At 37.6% G+C, this 18,267-nt stretch overlaps 1 protein-coding gene across 1 annotated transcript; it reads right to left on the bottom strand.

Annotated features, from left to right (window-relative positions):
- Positions 1 to 903: 903 nt before the first annotated feature.
- LOC104160075 (glutaminase kidney isoform, mitochondrial) lies at positions 904 to 17,671 on the bottom strand (the record flags this gene model as incomplete). Its single annotated transcript, XM_009698134.1, has 6 exons — positions 17,664 to 17,671; positions 10,169 to 10,265; positions 9,540 to 9,661; positions 3,291 to 3,420; positions 2,487 to 2,566; positions 904 to 1,067 (listed from the first exon to the last, which is right to left on the bottom strand). Coding segments are annotated over exons 1-6 (601 nt in total), but the record flags the coding sequence as incomplete, so codon positions are not given.
- Positions 17,672 to 18,267: the final 596 nt, after the last annotated feature.

Raw genomic sequence — 18,267 nt, 5'->3', positions numbered from 1 at the left:
AAACATAATTATATATCATTAATATATTAATAATATAGATATTTAAGTCGGAATTCAATCCAGTCCTTGATAAAAATATCATCCAATCCTTATGTTGTTAATTAAATATTAATTGCAATACCATGGCAACAGAAACATTGTCTGGAGAAAGATCTGCTAGAAGAAACACTTGTGTTTCAGAGATAACATCCAGTATTTCCTCTAAGGCTACATGAGTCACCCTTCTCAGATTTTTGCCATAATGTTTTTAAAAATAACATTTTCATGCTAGAATGAATATAATGTGAAAAAGAAATAATCTAGATAACTACTGTACTAGAAATTGCTGCTAAAGCACTCCTGCCATAGGAAAAACAAACAAACAAACCAACCCCAAAACAAACCCGAAAACATTGCTTTGAATCAGCAGCCGAATTCAGTTTAGAATAATCTGTGGGAAGATGTGTCCAACTTCGCCTTCTGGAAACCAGCCAGGGGTGGCCTTTGGCACCAGCACCTGCTTCTCCGAGGGCTGAGAAGGGAAGTGATACACGTTTCTCAAAATCAATGTAACATTTTTGATTCTTCACCACCATTTTAAAGAAGGCATGATTAAGAAACACTTGCTATGAACTCAACTAAATAAATACACATTTCAAATACCTACACCATCAAAATTCTTTGTGTTTTCCTACAGCTGGATAACTAGCAAATAGAACAGAAGTAACAAAGCATCTTTTACTAGCATTCTAAATTAGGCAAAAGTGAGTCACAAAGGATAAGCCTACCTTGCTGATGGCAAAATATTTTGGGACACTGTCTCAAAGGATACTATGAAATGAAAAGACTGAAAAAAACATGAAGCTTGTTTCATAATTTTCTAAAATCGAGCATTTGCATTATGAAGTATTATGTATCTCTTACCATCTTCATTCAGGAACAATTTGTTGAATCTTAATCCACTAGGCTCTTTACCAACGTATCTGTGCACATACTCTGTGCCAAGATCATTAACAGCAATAGCATATTTCAAAGGCTTTACACAGGACTGAAGACAAAATGGAACTTTGGTATCACCAACAGAATGCCTGGAAAAAACACAGATGAAGAGGATTGAAACTTCCTGTTTGCCAGCTGTGGCAAGTAGAGCATTAAGTACTTCATCTGTTCTTCAACATACTAGGACTAGTACCAAAAACACCCCAAAACCCAAAAGCATATTATTACTAAGTCTCATTTTAAAGAGCATAACAAAAAGATTTAAAGGTTTTAACAATTGCCCCCATAAGCTGAGCATAAAAAAAAAAGTCAGTTGCTGGTGATTACTGCAGATGTAACAAAATAAAAGCCAGTTCAGAAACTGATTTGTACCAGAGTAAAAAAAAAAAAAAAAAAATCACCTCAGACCTCTAGTATCACACTTACCCTACTCAATTGCAAACCACATACTCAACAGGGTACAGCTGACCTGAATATAGCCACTATACGTATTTACGTCTATATAAACAAAGGTGAGATCCAATGCAGTTTTGGAATTCAAGGGCAATAATTAAATAGCTGTATTTACATTCCATTTGATAACAGCACAGGTATTTTATTACAATTATTAAATGCTCTTTTGGAAAGTTTATTTTCAACATCTAAGTCGGACTGCATCAAAGAATGACTCATACAAACAGCATATGCCCCATCTAGAGCAAAAAACTCCAAGCAACCACTTCTGTGACGGCAAAATCAGAAGTCTATGTGCTTCTTTTCTATGCAGAAAATGTGAGGAGGTTTCAGAGAAACTCACAAAATCATTTTGGCATTATAAAAACTAACATTACACAACATTAAACATTACAAAAATTAGCATTATAAAAAACTTTCATTAGTACATGTTATAATACCCAAAGCAAAGCAAAACGCCAATTTAAAATACTTAAAAGGCAGAACGCTTTTACTTTTAAAGCTATTTTACTATGAATAGATTATAATTCAAACACTTAAGCAGGGAGCTGAAAAATACTTCAGCTCACTTGTACAGCTCTTCCCCTAGAGATGATAGAGCATATGGCTAATAAGAAACAAACATACAGATCACAACAGATCACATTAAAATGAACCCCAATCCATAGTCTCCATAAGCAAATTGGAATGCCTCATTCATGCAGGACATACTCAACACCTAAAAACTACAGCACTCAGAATATGCAGTATGACCACATCAAACTGCAGCCACACAGAGACATGCAAGCTGATGAGTGTCTCACATTGTCTAGTCATAAAGGTAGACACACAATAGTCTACCTTACCTCTCAGCTAGATGGTGTGAGATACTCCTTTACATTTAGGCTCATAACTCACTCTCTCTAAAAAGTTGAGAAAGATGACCAAGTGGATTTTACTTCTTAAATAACTCCAATAAAGCTTTTTCTTTATTAAACCATGAGATACCATGAAGTGCTGTATATGTCAGATAGTATAAGTAACTTAAATAGCAAAATCTCAAAGTTAGGGTATACCTCTGTCCATCCACTGTGCAAAGTGACACACCCCACAAATCAGGGCTGAACTTGGCCAGTTGTGGAATATAGTCAGCAACCTATCACGATGTGAAATAACCAGAGAGACATTACAACATCTAAAATATTTAACTATATGCTAATATACATTAATTAAAACAAGTGTCAGTGGAAAGGATACACAAGGTACAACTTCATTATTCCACTAATAACCACCTAGTATATCTAAAACTTCATTACAAACTATTACATTCACTAGATCATTATCAAATAAAACGTTTTTCAAAGTACAAACTTCAGCAACTTCTAAGAGGAATCTCTGTTCTGTGTTACAGCATGTTCAGCATTTTCAAATCATAGAAAATTTTAGCTTGTAACAAAGTTCAGGGTTTTTCAATTAAAACAAGCACTAGAATAGAATCTAATTGCTAACATAGGTATGCTGTTGACACTCATTTCTGTCACGCAACCGAGCTAGTTGTGTAGAGTGGCGTAATTCTTTTATAGACTAGGTTTAGTTTGACAAATTATATAGCAGTTTTATAGTTTACATAAAATAAAGAACAACACTATTTTCTCATTCTAACCTCAAAAATGTCAAAGATTGTTAGAGATAAGGAGATGTATTTCTAACACAGTTTACAAGTTGCAGACATAACTGAACTTCCAAAACAATTTTATCAAGTTATCCATTTAACATTTTGTTAAAACTGTTAAGAAAAATCTGTCTACTTGATAAACAATGTATTTGGTTAATATCAAGAAATCTATAGAAATCTGAAATTGAATTTACAAACAGGTTACCTTTCCTCCAGACTGTTTTTTAGCACTTTCATATAGCTCATCAATATGTGAAGTAAACGACATAAAATCTGGAATGACAAACTTCCTCCTGAAAGCTTGAGTAAGCAACACAATATTACTTTGTACACACCTGCAAAATGTTAGAAAAATTTATTAGTATTTTGACAAAGCACTGCCAAAAAGCCTACTTAAGTAGCAATTACATGCTATCTAAATAAGGACCATCAGTCCCTTGAGTTATATGCCTACAAGAACAGGTCTTTATTAGAAAGACTTTTCAATTTTCCACTTTGTAAGTTTTGTTTTGTGTTTTTTTTTTGTTTGTGGTTTTTTGGTTTTTTTTAATTACTTCAGTTGTTGCATTATTCATTTTTATGCCTTTTTACTTAAAGCTCTTTGAAGTTCCAACTGTGAGGTCGTACTGCAAGGTACTATCAAGACCTAGGATCAAGACACATGAAGGTGACCTAACCCAGCCCGTGTCCAAAGAAGTGCTTATTTCAGAGTTAGATCAGACTTCTGAGGTTCAGGGTTGGCTTCTCTCACTTCCAACTGGTTCCACTATGAACTGAGCTAAAATGCTGCCAACAGACCAAACTGGAACGAGGTTCCACTCTTAGTAAGAGCAATCCCCTGTGGAAGTACTCAATAACATCTTCTAAACTAAGCAAAAGTTAACAGAGGCCAGTACCACAAGTCTCCTGCTTCAAACTACCACCAGTTAAGGAAGCTTTGCTGCCTTTTAACCCAGAACACAGTTCCATTATCGCCCACACCCTCTGAACATCAGCCCATCTGGTGCATTTAAAAAAACTGATGAGGTAAAAAGGAAAGGACTTATCTAGGAGAACCAAAAGAAGCGAAGGATGAACACACAAGCTGAGACATGCTGCTGAAAGTGGTGTGTCTGTGGGTGGGGGTGAGCAGGAGCAAGGGTGGAAATTGGGAGCCATTAGCATGTCAGTTGAAATATGACCTGATAAAGGGTATTAACTGCCCGACCCCAGGGCAAGGAAGAGAAAGGGAGGTTTAACACCAAACAAACACTTTTGTTAACAGGTTCATACTACGCTTTCTGGCAGTGTTGAGAAAAGCAGACATATACTGTTAATACAGACAAATGGAAAGTTAAGAACATGTAGGCCCATACTACAAAGGAGAACATATCTTTCCAATTCAGACTTACTCAGAAAAGTAAAAAATTAAATTTTAGGGAAATATTTTCACTTTGGATACTTCCAATAATCCTATTATTAAAAGTCATTATCAGTTCAAAATGAAGATGCATAAAGACCAGCAAACAGACAGAATTATCTTTCCTTTGAATCCCCCTCCTTTTTTTAAACCTTCTGTTTGGACTCCTTTATACGTAGGAGGCTTTATCGCAAATTCAATTGACAGCCATTTCAAATGCTGGTAGGTACTACTGTCCAAGAGTGAAAGAGAAACAGGAGACAAGTTTCGGCTGTACACACTGGCATCATAAGAATTGCTCTGTCTGTAATACGCTTCTTTGTTAGTCTATGTTAAAATTGCAATTGAGTTGTTTTTGTTGCAATTTGTCATGCTTATCCACTCCTTTTTTTAACATATCTTGCAAAAAATCCTGTTCGTTTTTGTTTCCAACAGTTACCTTCTCCCTTTCCAAAAGTAATTAATAACAGTTACGGCAGCTACACATGCAGAAGGAATAACAATATAATATGCACTAGGTTTAAGCTTCATATGCACTTCTACATCATTTGTACCACCTGGACAACATTAAGCACTCTTGCAAGAAAAAAAAATATTTGAAGTTCACCTAAACCTATTAGAACAACTCAATACAAAGTGTAGAAAACAAGAAGGCAGTATGCACTGAAATACAGTCCTCTGATACCACATGATGTTTCTCAGACAGGAAGGGCATTTATACTCTTAGCAAATCACACCAAGTCTAGGATGCTCACTTCAATAATTCAATCATTTTAAGCTAGAGATTGAAACTCACTGCAGAAATAGCTATGCTGGCTAAGGACATTACCTATTTCTGCAAGAAGTTGTTTTTCCCAGACTTCTGCCAAGGTCAGTGTCTGGGTATTTATCCTGGTACTCCCTAACCCAGGCAAAACATATGAATTCGCAGACTAAATTAAATTCAGGAGTTCAATTAATCCAGATGGGTATTTGGAACAATTATTGCATGGACAAAATAACAGGGGCCTTCGTAAGCTCCTTTTAGGAGGGCAGAAATATTTTCAGTCAACACAGGACACTAGCCTTGACAGCTTCTAATATTCTGCAACTGACATTTCTTCCCCACCAGAGTTTCTAACTGGTTTATGTTCCAGGTAACCCTTCGGAAACAAATGGTCTCAGGCTCAGGAGAAGCAGAGCGGTAGGAAAAGATCACAGGGGGGAATTTAAGTAAATGAACATATTGATAAATACAAATCTTTCTACAGTCAAATTTTACTTAGTCCTTACCTCCCACATACTTCAGTGGTGTTCAAGACAGGTACACTAAAAACTTTCCACCTCAAATCTTTCCATTTCTCCAAACTTTAGAATCTCACCATTAAAAACAAAAAAACAAAAAACAAACCACCACCAAACAAAAAAAAACCTGCCTTGCCAAATCCAAATCCAAGCATTTCTTCCCCCACTTGAAAACATGTCTTTCAAACTATAAAACTTTCCCGAGGCATTTGGGTTAGGAAGATTAGGATGCAAGTCTGATGATCTATAACAACTTTCAGTGAGTTATATAACCTGAAAGTAACAGTCTGGGGTTTTGGAGGAAACTGAATCTTTGATCTCTAGCATAAAGTTAGGATCACTTTGTTTCCTTTGTCATACAACTTGGTACATTCATGTATTCTTTTTCAAGTTCTGGCTCAGATTGCTGATTATTGCTTTAAAATAGATACCTGCTAAAAACACAGTCTGAACTCCCATCAATTCTGAAGAACTGTTCAGCTATCTGTATAGCTGAATGGACACCTTTCTTCCTGTTTCAAAAGCTACAGTATAAGCATTACAGAAAGGAATGTGAAACCTTATTTCCAACTAGTAAGACTAGGTCTGTAGAAGCATTCAACATATTATAGACATTTTAGGAAAAAAAAAGAGACATTATTTTGACAAATGAGGTATTAGTATTATAACATAGCAGAAGTCCTCTGGATCTTCTGTCTTTCTAATTGCTCAAATAAGATGAAAACATTTATTAATACCTGGATTAAACATATCCAAAATGAAAGTTTTCCTCAGGATTTGCTACCTAGATTGAGAGAGCAGCACAGCCACTCAGCAGCACATAGATAACCCTGTTTGAGATCCAGCAACAGATTCTCTGGTTTACGCTTAGAATGTAACATACCCAGATTGCTGCTTCCTACCCTCCGATCAGAGGACATTTGGCTAGCAAGACCACAGTTCCAGGTCAATAAAGCAGGACAGACAGCAAAAGGGTAAGTTTACAAAGCCAAACAAGTTATTCTGAAGAAGAACCGGGTTTAAACCTCAGATTTATAACTGTTACTCAGTAGCTATCATCTCATTCAAGTGTACAAAATTTTCCAAATAACTCAATTCTGACTGCCTCGTGCCTTTCCTTCCCTCCGCCTGTCCGTCCCGTCCCCCCCCATTGACCAAAATATTGTTAGTTAAGAAACAGGGCTTTTGGCAACTCTTCTATTTTTACTGTTAGGAGCAAGCCATGAGTTAAAGTAAAAGCTAAGAAGGATAGGAGGATTTCTTACAAAGATTATTAGAAATTTTTCTACCAATTCGCTACAATGTCATAGAAACAGATCTAAAAAATAGGATATGTCAAAATGAGCACACTTCATGAGGAAGATTAGCATGTACAATCTTCCATATTTGTTAAGTTGCCTAAGTTTCATCTAACAATAGTCAGATAGTGCTCATACTAATTTACTAAGTAGTACCAAGAAAAAAAAATTTCACATAGCAAGCTAACTAGCATGCTGCGCTGCTTTCAGTAAGCAGGCTGTTCCCAGCGAGGTATCATTCATGCTACAAAAAACACGTTATGTTACACAGATGCAACACAAACAGCTAATGCAAGAACTGTCTCTGAAATGTGCACCTGTGCAGCCTTCAATTCAAGAAACTCTGGAGATGACAGACTAAAATCCCAAGTTGTTCTGCCTGTAACATGGAGATTTTCTTCCAAATTTTTACTTAAGTGGAAAGCACTGTAAAGCCAAAAGTCTTCAAAATAAAGCAATCAACTCAAATTGGAGCCTAATGTTTAGAACCACTAAAAAGGTGTTAAAACTTCTGTTACAGAGACGGACAGTACAGATGCATGAGCTAACATATTTTACAGGTAATTTCTACTGGATTTGATTGATTTAGTCAAGCTTACGCTATCACTACTCCACACCACTTACACTTGATGCTTTATTTGATCTAGCAGCTTTGGGCTGAAATTCAACAGGAGAATTACACCACTGACTTTTACGTTAAGGGAACTGAAGCTTCAAAGTCCCGAGGTAAGTACAGCTGAGTAGGGATACGTTATTATATTTCATACCTTAAATGCTTGGAGAAGAAAAAAAAAAAGACAGGAACTTTGTATGAGTCTCTACACAGCAAATGCAGTGTGCCTAGGAGGAACGGATAACTGAAGTTTGGGGGTTTTAAATTTATAAAAAAGGCTAACACATGCTGCTGCAAAGGAAAATCTGCTATGTGAAGAGAGATTCACCTTTCCACCCTCTGTATAGTTTTCATGTTCAAAACTCTTCCTGCACAAGAACCAACCATGTAAGCTTTCTACAAATTATCATAGTAACAACCACTCCCCTAACACAGAGGATCAAATCCTAGAGATGTGATGCAGAACACAGTCTAATCTTGCTAATTAGCAATCACTTGTCCTTACAGCCCTTGCCTAAAACGTAACTCATAGTTTACTATTACAAACAAGCCTTCTAGTATAAATATAATGCATAATAGCAAAAGCATTCTCTTTCCAATCCAACCATAGACCCAGGAAGGTTTCTGACTAACAACTTAGAGTTTTTACTGTGCTGACAAATAACCAGTGAAGACCTGGTCTTGAACTTACAGGGATAAAGTTAGTCCATGTTGTACTTTTAAGAAGTAACCCACATTTGATTAAGGAGTTGACTGGTTTGTTATTTTGTCACACACAGAGACATTCATTTTTTCCTCAATGTACTTCCAAAAATGTTGATACATATTAAAAAGTATGTAACATATACACTTTATGTTTATATTTAGATAAACTATGTAAATACGCAATATAGTATAACCATCTACAGTATACTCTCTATTCTTACATGTATATAATATATATTCACAATTATATACATAAATACACCTTTTCTATACATATACATATATATTTTAATTGTAACTGAGAGGAAATAGTACTAAACAGTATTAGTTCACAAATTCAAAAAATGCTACAGAACAAAAAAAATGTACCAATTTTGACAAAAGAAGCAAGTTTTAGATATTAGGTCATTTACCCTGTAAATGGAATAAAAATATAGACTCAAAAAATAGTCTACAAATTTCACTTCAAGATTTAAGAGCCTCTAAACTTCCAACCTTTTGGCACACAAAACCTGTAAGCAGAGAAGCAAAGGAGTGTGCTTGGAATGAACTGAAGACAACCTGAACAGTGCTGATATTGTTCAGCTAAGTGACCACAGACTTTTCCTGAAAAAAACCCACATCACTAAAATATGGCACATATATCTTTTCCAAAACAGACCAAAGCAGTGTCTACAGTCCTAACTGCTCTCATCTGTACGTATCTTCAAATTTAACTTCACTCTATTTTTCATATACTCACTTTTAGAATTAACTACATACATACTCTGAACATCTCACTACACAGAAGCAACATCCTGAACTTCAGATTAAAAATTGATGGTGCAGCAAGACAGAAGTTTTATGTACTCATACTAAATACTCCATGCTGCATCAATTAATTTGACATCTGATCGAGAGCTGCAGTAAGGGGTCAGATACACATGCAAACAACATTGATACATTACACTCTTGCAGAGATCACACAATGTGTCTACCGCATGAAACCAGAGAACAAACTCATATGAAACTAGCACCAGTAGGAGTGTGTGTTTGACTCCCTTTCTAATTACACATTGATTTATATACCTGATGTCTCTCCTAAGACAGCAATCAGTAACACACAGACAACATTCATTCAGAATTATACAGTTACATTATTGACAGAGAGTTTACTTTTTAAAAAGGTCTTTGTCCAGCATAACACCATCTGAAGTTGTTTGAAGGGTCAGTTTTAACATATCCATGCACTCTTTCAATCGGGGATCAGATGTACGTAATCCTGTAGATTTGAGTGCCTATTACAATAAAACAATAATTACTAAAATGAAAAGATAGGCTGTTACAATCAAGTTCTCTACTGCTTGGTCTCATTTATCAAGATAAGAGACATCTGCCACTGCGTTATCACCACAGAGACATTCTGACACCTTACTGATCCTTTGCCATTCCCTTTTGTCATTTTGGCTGCATCTTATGTCAAAGGATTAATGTCATTTGAAATCCACAGTGATCCAGCTACATTTTACACAAGTGCAAATGCTACCCAGCCCTGCCACAGACACAAATGCTTTCAAGCATACTCTTTGCACAGCAAAGAAGTGACTAACAATACTAGTACACATTCTCTTACTCAATTACCAAAACAGTGTTGGGGAAAAAAACCAATAGTTACATTCCTTGCTGCAGCTAACCACGTATAACAGAAATTCTTTGCTTTTATTTATATATTCTTGCATTTAGAATGTTAAAACCCCCCTTGTAGTAGTTAGTTTTCATATAGCCTTCTGTAACCATAAACTTACAGTTATGAATTTATGAACTGGTATTTTTTCTTGTCCTTCTGCAATAGTATAGAAAAGTAGATCTTCTAAGCTAGGAAGGAGACCTTGCTTCACTTTACTGGAAAAAAAAAAAAAAAAAGAAAACACATACATATGTTAGTTTAGTGCATATTTTTATTTATACATTTTTTTGGATTATTCACAAGGAAACACATTTTCACTACCAACAAACTGCTACCACTAATTTCAAAGAACAATTTTATCAGTGAACACAAAGCTTAATTCAGCTTTAAGTAGGAAAAAAATGGTAATATTAGAAGTAGCATACATATACTTTACAATAGCAAACATTCTTAACTGCAATATAGTCATGTTTTTACTGACACATTTATTGCTAAGATCATATTTAGAAATTTTTTGGAGCAGATTCATCATGTTTCCCCCTTCTTGATGTTACAGAGGATAGACATCTTACTTGCACACAGGAGAATGTGTAATACTCAAAGACCTACATTCCTCATAAAAAGGCTAAGAGGAGATTGTCCCAATGGTTCCACAGGCAAGAGAAAGAGATGGTGAATGTGTATTATTTTCTTAAAAATAGTCCTGTTTTTAGGAACTCCTAGCAGGAGTCCAAAAGCCCTTGTCCTTCTAGAAGCTTATGGAAGCCACATCAGTAACAGCGAAAGCAAGCAAAGCCATCTGCAGCATAATACAGTAACCTGAACCAGCTCAGGCACCAGAAGTAGTAACTCTCATCTCACGTACTTAGCAAACTTAAGGTGCAGTGTAGATACATCTTTAATGGTCGCTATGTTTATCAATGTAAATACACTGGCTCTCCAAGTATTCCATGTGTTAACTATTTCACTCTGAGATATGCTTCCTGTACGACTGCATTTTTTTGTAACTTGCAACTCCATCTTAAGTGAAACGTGAAGGAAGCCTACCAGATTAAGCATCAAGATTCTTTCCAGAAGAGAAAGCTGTAATATTGACAGTTTCCCGTCAAAGCCTTTGGAAGTTCTACATAGGTTTAACCTCGGAGTTCCACCTTCCCTTGATATTCCAAAGCACCCTGCAGCAGGCAGGAGCACAAGTCTGTACTCAGTTCTTGACGCTTCCTTCCCCTGTAAGTACGGCATGGTAGCATACAGCTGGAATGTACACTTCCAAACTGCTTGGGGCAGTGATAGCAAAGGGCTTGGGATCAATTCCTGAAATGCTTAGGTCTGTTTCTAGACAAAGTCAGCTTAGAGAAAACCAATGTTCTGATATTTGATAAGGAAAAATAAATAAATAAAAAAAACCCACAAAACAAAATAGTTCTTTAGTAAATGTAGACATAAACTAACTAAAATGCAGAGTATGCAGTCAGATTATTTTAGTCATCAATTTTAAAGCTCAGTCTTACAATCTAATAATATTGGCAATACTTTGTTACCATACCATAATATATAAAAGTTATTGCCTGAAGCTAGAATGCTCAGTGGCAACTTATCTATTTTTACACATGTATGCACATGTGTACAAAAAGTAGGTCTAAATTCTAGCCACGAAAGTTTTCACAAGGTTAGTAATTCTTTGAATATCAGTACTCAGGGTTATAACCACGCAAAGTACTATAACGAAGCACAGACCCTAGGCAGACCAACGCAATCTTACAGACATTTAATCCTCCCTCCTCTCCCAATACTAGCTTACTCTAGCTCAACAACAGGTCAGATTTATGATTATTTTTAATAAAAATCTGATTATATCCAAATACCCTTTTAAATTCAAGACAACCTCTAGATTGCACTCACCTCCCTCCTTTCCTCATAACTAGCACTGAAAACCAGCAGTAAAACTCTCACTTCTCATTTTCCAATTTATTTAAAACACTGTACTTACATACTAAAAACAGAAGACAGCTTTGTAAGCCAACAGAACTCTCCTTGTCTTCCAGTCTGGATTTTTTTTTTTTTTTTAAATGATGCTGGCTGACTAATGCACAAGACAGGCTGGCAATTCAACCAAGAGGAACGCTTGCAACTACCTCAAGCAAATGACTGAACACCCTTTTTCCTAAAGAAAATTCAAGTCTTCCATGCAGCACATTGCGCTTTCAATCTTTTGAGAACAGTATGTCCAGTCAGGCCAAGAGAACCAAAACTACTAACACACCAATTAAAGCTTCATCCTAACTCTGCAGCCACGTACTTTTTTAAAGCTATGCTGAGTTACATAGTCTACATCCCTATGTCCTCCCCATTTACACAAAGCATTTAACTAAGCTCCCCAAAGCATCAAGATTTCACATTTTAAGGAATGTCTCTTCTACGAGACTCATTACTGGATTGCTGAAGGTCTGGCAGAGGAAATTATCATATTTCACTTTGACAAAACAAGCCGGAAAACACACTGAGAAATTTTAACTGATAACCTATTTAATTACAAGTCTCTAAACCATTAGTCAGAATTTTACAGCTGTTCCAAATGTGGAATTTCTATCTGGAAAGGTGAAAAACAAAAACAAAAACAAAACAACCAACCAAAAACCCAAAACACCACTTCAGACATTTGACCAAGATTTTTATCTGTCTCTTCATAAGATTCTCATCTATTAAAGAGATGTGCACCTTTCGAGGCATAAATTCTCTCTTGACATAGATTCCATATCTTTCACATCTGCTGCTGTTCAATATTGGGTCAGTCAGCCTAATTTAACAATGGATCTGCACTCACTCCCAAAGCAAAGAGGATGGCATTCAATATATTTACAGAAAATTGCTCTTTGTCAAATAGTCCATCTTTTGATAAAGTTTATCAGCTAAATAGAAGTAGAAAGGCTTGCTCTGCAGTTTATCAGGTTAGTGATGTCAGTAAATAATGTTTGCTTAACCTAAAAGCTGTGTTTTGGCACTGTGAGCACACTTAGCAAGATAGTGCTGTTCAGCACATGTTGTAAAGAGCTGTTTTTCAAGTCAGGGAACTTGCAGTTTCCAGAGTCAAATTAAAGTGGATAGTCCAGTTTATTCCATTTCATGAATAATGACTTTTAATACTTATTTCCCTTCCTTAAAAAAAGGTGCACCAGACTATACACAACTAGACTTCTTCAGTGGTACTCTAACCTGTAGACTAGAATACTGGCAGATGCTCCACACTGATCTTTATATTTAAAGACAAAAAGAATGCATGAATTCCAAGCACAAGGACTTTGCAGTCCCTATTGTTCCTTCCTTCAGCTCTTCCTTTTGCATCAGTGTGATACTTATACCAGATTCCACAGAGGATTTCATTTTAACAAAATCTGAATTTCTACAACATAAAAGATTAAAATTCAAACCCAGTGATATATTCCTATTTTGTACTTCAAGATGTAACTGCCAAAACGCAGAACAGGATTTATAGGACAAAAAAAAAAAGATATAAAGATATGGTACTGCAAATAATAGTTTCAGGCTCATTATTAACGGTAAGATACTAGTCATAAAAACACAAGGTCACAACTGTCACAAACAATGGCCCCTCAGGGGTCTGTACTGGGCCCAGTACTGTTCAACATCTTCACCAATGACACAGACAGTGGGGGATTCAGTGCACCCTCAGCAAGTTTGTAGACACCACCAAGCTGAGTGGTGTGGTTGACACGCCTGAGGGACGGGATGCCGTCCAGAGGGATCTGGGCAAGCTCAAGAAGTGGGCCCATGTGAACTTCACAAGGTCCAACAAGGCCAAGTGCAAGGTCCTGCACATGAGTCACAGCAATCCCCAGTATCAATACCAGCTGGGGGATGAAGGGATTGAGACTAGCCCTGCCAAGAAGGAGAAGTTATGAAAACTACCCCTGCCAAGAAGGACTGGGGGGTACTGGTGGATGAAAAGCTGGACACGAGCCGGCAGTGTGCACTCACAGCCCAGAAGCCCAACCGTATCCTGGGCAGCATCACAAGCTGCATGACCAGCAGGCCGAGGGCGGGGATTCTCCCCCTCTGCTCTGCTCCCCCTCTGCAGTACTGCCTTCAGCTCTGGGGTCCTCAGCATAAGGAGGACATGGGCCTGTTGGAGTGGGTCCAGAGGAGGCCAGGAAGATGATCAGAGGGCTGGAGCAGCTCTCCTATGAAGACAGGCTGAGAGAGTTGGGGTTGTTCAGCCTGGAGAATAGAAGGCTCTGCGGAGACCTTAGAGCAGCCTTCCAGTATGTAAAGGGGCCTACAAGAAAGCTAGGGAGGGACTTTTGACAAGGGCATGGAGTGACAGGACAAGGGACGATGGCTTTAAATGGAAAGAGGGAGGATTGAGATGAGATATAAGAAAGAAATTCTTCACTGTGAGGGTGGTGAGGCACTGGCACAGGTTGCCCAGAGAAATTGTGGATGCTCCATCCCTGGAAACATGCAGGGTCAGGCTGGACCGGGCTCTGAGCAACCTGGTCTAGTGGAAGGTGTCCCTGCCCATGGCAGGGGGGGTGAACTAGGTGACCCTTAAAGGTCCCTTCCAACCCAAACCATTCTACGGTTCTATGAAAGCTGCAAGGGCTGCAACCCACAGTTGGTAACCACTCTATCCAAAACGGGTATCTTGAGGAGGTTGTCACCATACTACAGACAAATGATCTCCAACTAAGAGATATAAACACCTATGAAGTCACTAAATAACTACCTTCTGTCCACTTGCATCATTAGGCACTGATCCCATTAACAGTGATGGGTAACCATTTACCCAAGAACTTACCAAGATTCAGAAAAACACACATATTTATAAACTTAGATCAAAGACGGACATGTTTTAGCAGTTGTCAAAGTGTTTACAGTAAAAACAAGAACCATTGCTTCAAAACCTTAGTCTCTAAGGAAGTTATGAAAGGTTTAATGAAAGCATACTTCTAACAGTTTCTTGCATCTGCGAGTATTAGATCCATGCTCCGACAGAGTAACAGCGAGATGAACAACTGCCTGGTTACTATGCAGTTATTCCTCTGCAATCTAGCCTGGGTGCAAAAGCAAAATTAATTTTAAAAGGTATCTACAGAATTCATCCCTGTCCTTAAAAAGGAGCACTACCACTCCCTTGTCATTTTAAGAAAAAAAAATTAATAAAGCACTTCCATTATCCATTTTGCTATATTCCATATACTAGTACCCATCACTATTGCAATTTAGCTATACTTTAAACATTAGGGTTGCTCACGTTTTGCTCTTCCCTCTCACCTTGCTCAAGGCCTTTATAATTTGGAAATAGCTTATACTTAGATAAACTATGTTTGATCTTACTACTGTCCAGCATAAGATGCAAGAACAATGCACTTATACTGAAAGTAAAAGTGAACAATGCACAATTATATTGAAAGTAGAAGTAAACACTATTTAATATTATACAAGTTTATCATTTAGGACTGTAGTAGGTTATAGTGTTTTAATTATTTAGGCATGAACATAGATATGATTGCATTTTAATACACAGCCTTCATTAAGCAAAATTACTAGTCTATGACCACTCTCAGTTTAAGCTCAAATATTTTTCCTTTCTAAAATACATTAAGTTTCAGGCGGATACACAGAGTGAAGGCTGGATAGCAGGGATAAGGATGTGCTGGAAGATGTCTAGGAAAAAAAATGCACAAGGTGATCTGGTTATGCAATGGGATACTAGTTATTTCATCAGCCACAGACCTCATAATTTATTGCCTCTATGAGGAATTAAACTGTCCTAAACTTCTGTACAGTCTTAGCACAAAACACTTTGGGTTTTCACTTGCAAATCCTACTCTGTGTACACAAGGACTGTCAGGCAAGCAAACAAGCAAGAAAAAAATCTTAGTGCTGCCTTTTGGCACTGTAGGTTATTCCAGTATCCTAGAACCATGACCTTACAACCAAATAGAAAGAAATAATCCCCCAAAACGAACAAAAAAAGAAAGCGTAAAAAGGACTATTGTCTTCCCAGTTGGGTCCACAAACCATCTGCCAAACACAACTCAAACATTATATACTGCTGGATGGCAAAGTGCTGGAATCGGCAGAACACACAGACTGCACTGACTTAGCCCAGTTGTCAATTTAGTCCAGAAACCTGTCTTTTGAAGAGCTTCACTTTTCTTCTGAACCCTGCACTCTCTTAACATAGCAGTGATTTCCATATGTAATGTACCATTTACAAATGCTTAAGGAATATTTTCTTAATTCTGCATTAAGAAAAATAAGAATGAAAGTATCCAGCAGCCTGGCTAATGTGCCACCAGAATTCCTGCACAGCTTGAACTGAAAAGAAACTGTTTCCAGCTTTTTCCTTATTCATAACTATATGCTATATGTTTTAGATTAATTGTTCCTTGTTCATTTTGCAGTCAAAGAACTAGTGTCTGACTTTCAAATACATCCTTTTGTCAAAAGCTGAAAATTACGAAAAGTGTGTAACTGGCTCGTGTCTACATAGCTTTACCAGACATTACTAGAAATTACAGGATTTCCCTAACTGATGCTAGCTGTAGGAAGCTGTTATAAAAGCGCAGTTTAAGAAAATGTTACCTATTTAGTAAATCACCTTTTCAACATCCTCTAAAATCCCTCACAGTTGGCATACTGTTTCTTTCTAAGTTTTTAATGGTATCGTCTGTATCTCTCACTGAAAATGGAAGTACAACCTTTATAAGCCACATCTACTTCAGACACAGCAGAATATTTTTTTTGTTCCAAAACATTATGTATAGAGCTAATCCAAAGAGGAGACTTCATATATGTTGAACAAGACTATAAATATAATAATAGTACACACATGATTGTGTATTATATTGTATATGGTTATATAACCTGGCATGCATGCGTTATTTAAGGAGTTTGACAGCAGAAATTATAAGTGATGCCTTTAAAGACTATATCCCATTGAAACAAAAGGCTTGAATCAAGCTGAGCAGCCAAGACATTTGGTGGGAGAAAGGGGAGAACAAGAAGATAGCTTCTTCGCTCGTCTGCCATGTTGAAGGAGTACAAGTTCACGCTAAAAAACTACCAATCAAAAACCACAACTCAAAAACAGAACTGTTAATAAGCTAAGGGCTGAAACCTTCCCGACTGGCCTGTGGAATCTTTTCCAGACTCCCTCTTAGCATTAGGCTAACAGTGACTCTGCTCAGTGTTAAAACAAGGTACTTCCTTCTTGGCCTTATTTCCTCTGTCTTTTGCTTTTTTCATCTAGGTAATAAGCATAGCAAAGCCTGGGAAAGCAACTTGGGTTTAGATTTTAATTATGCCACTTCATAAGCGGTGCAAAGATGACACGTGGGCTGCCTACAGGAAAGCCAAGTGGCACCTTCCAAACACACAAAAAGGAGATGGGTCTTCAGGTGGCTTGCAGTTAAGCTGTCAAACTTCTTGTAAAAGGTCACCAGAGATACTAAGTGCACCCCGGCTCAAACAAGCAACGGGCAACCTGTCAGATGGGGGGGTGGGAAACAAACAAGACTTTTTCAAGACCTGCATAATGCTGAGGACTAACAGAGCAGAGTGCTAAGGGGAACTATCAATCCATTTACCTCGTCATTATACCCTATCCCCAGTATCCACTACTGTCATTACCAGAGATACAAACTGCAGCTGATGATACACCTGTGCCTGACCAATTTTTTTAAGCTTATTTCAGGTTCTAAGTGCAGGAATATTAACTTCATAAACATATACAGTCTTATCATTCTATTACCTGCATGTGCCTTTCTCAGGGACCTCTTGGCACAGGGACATGTTCCGCGGCACCTATGACCATTTGTACATACCACTATCGGGTGCCAGTATCTATCCCTAACTGCACTAGATGTAGATGTGGAGAAAATAGTGCTGCAAAACTTCCAAGGCAGAACTACACACTATGTACACTGCCTTTAATAATTAATGTAAGATGACACAGCTTTCGTTTCTCTTGGAAAATATTTCATGCAAGTAGCAGCGCTAGAAAAAAAACACAGCAATGCACGCCGTCTCCTCTGAGCCAAAACACAGGCAGCCCCCGCACATTCGCGCAGCCTTACGTGGGAGGGACCCGAAGCCAAGTGGAAGCTCACGGCGTGGACGCGACCCCACGCAGCGGGGAGGGCAGCCCCCAGAGGCACACACGCTCCCCACGCCACGCACCTGCGCTCCCTT

Source organism: Cariama cristata, unplaced genomic scaffold (assembly GCF_000690535.1).
Source record: "Cariama cristata isolate BGI_N322 unplaced genomic scaffold, ASM69053v1 scaffold7654, whole genome shotgun sequence".
Lineage (NCBI taxonomy): Eukaryota > Metazoa > Chordata > Aves > Cariamiformes > Cariamidae > Cariama > Cariama cristata.
The sequence above is the reverse complement of the archived record's forward strand: the minus strand, read 5'-3'. Positions and strand labels throughout refer to the sequence as shown.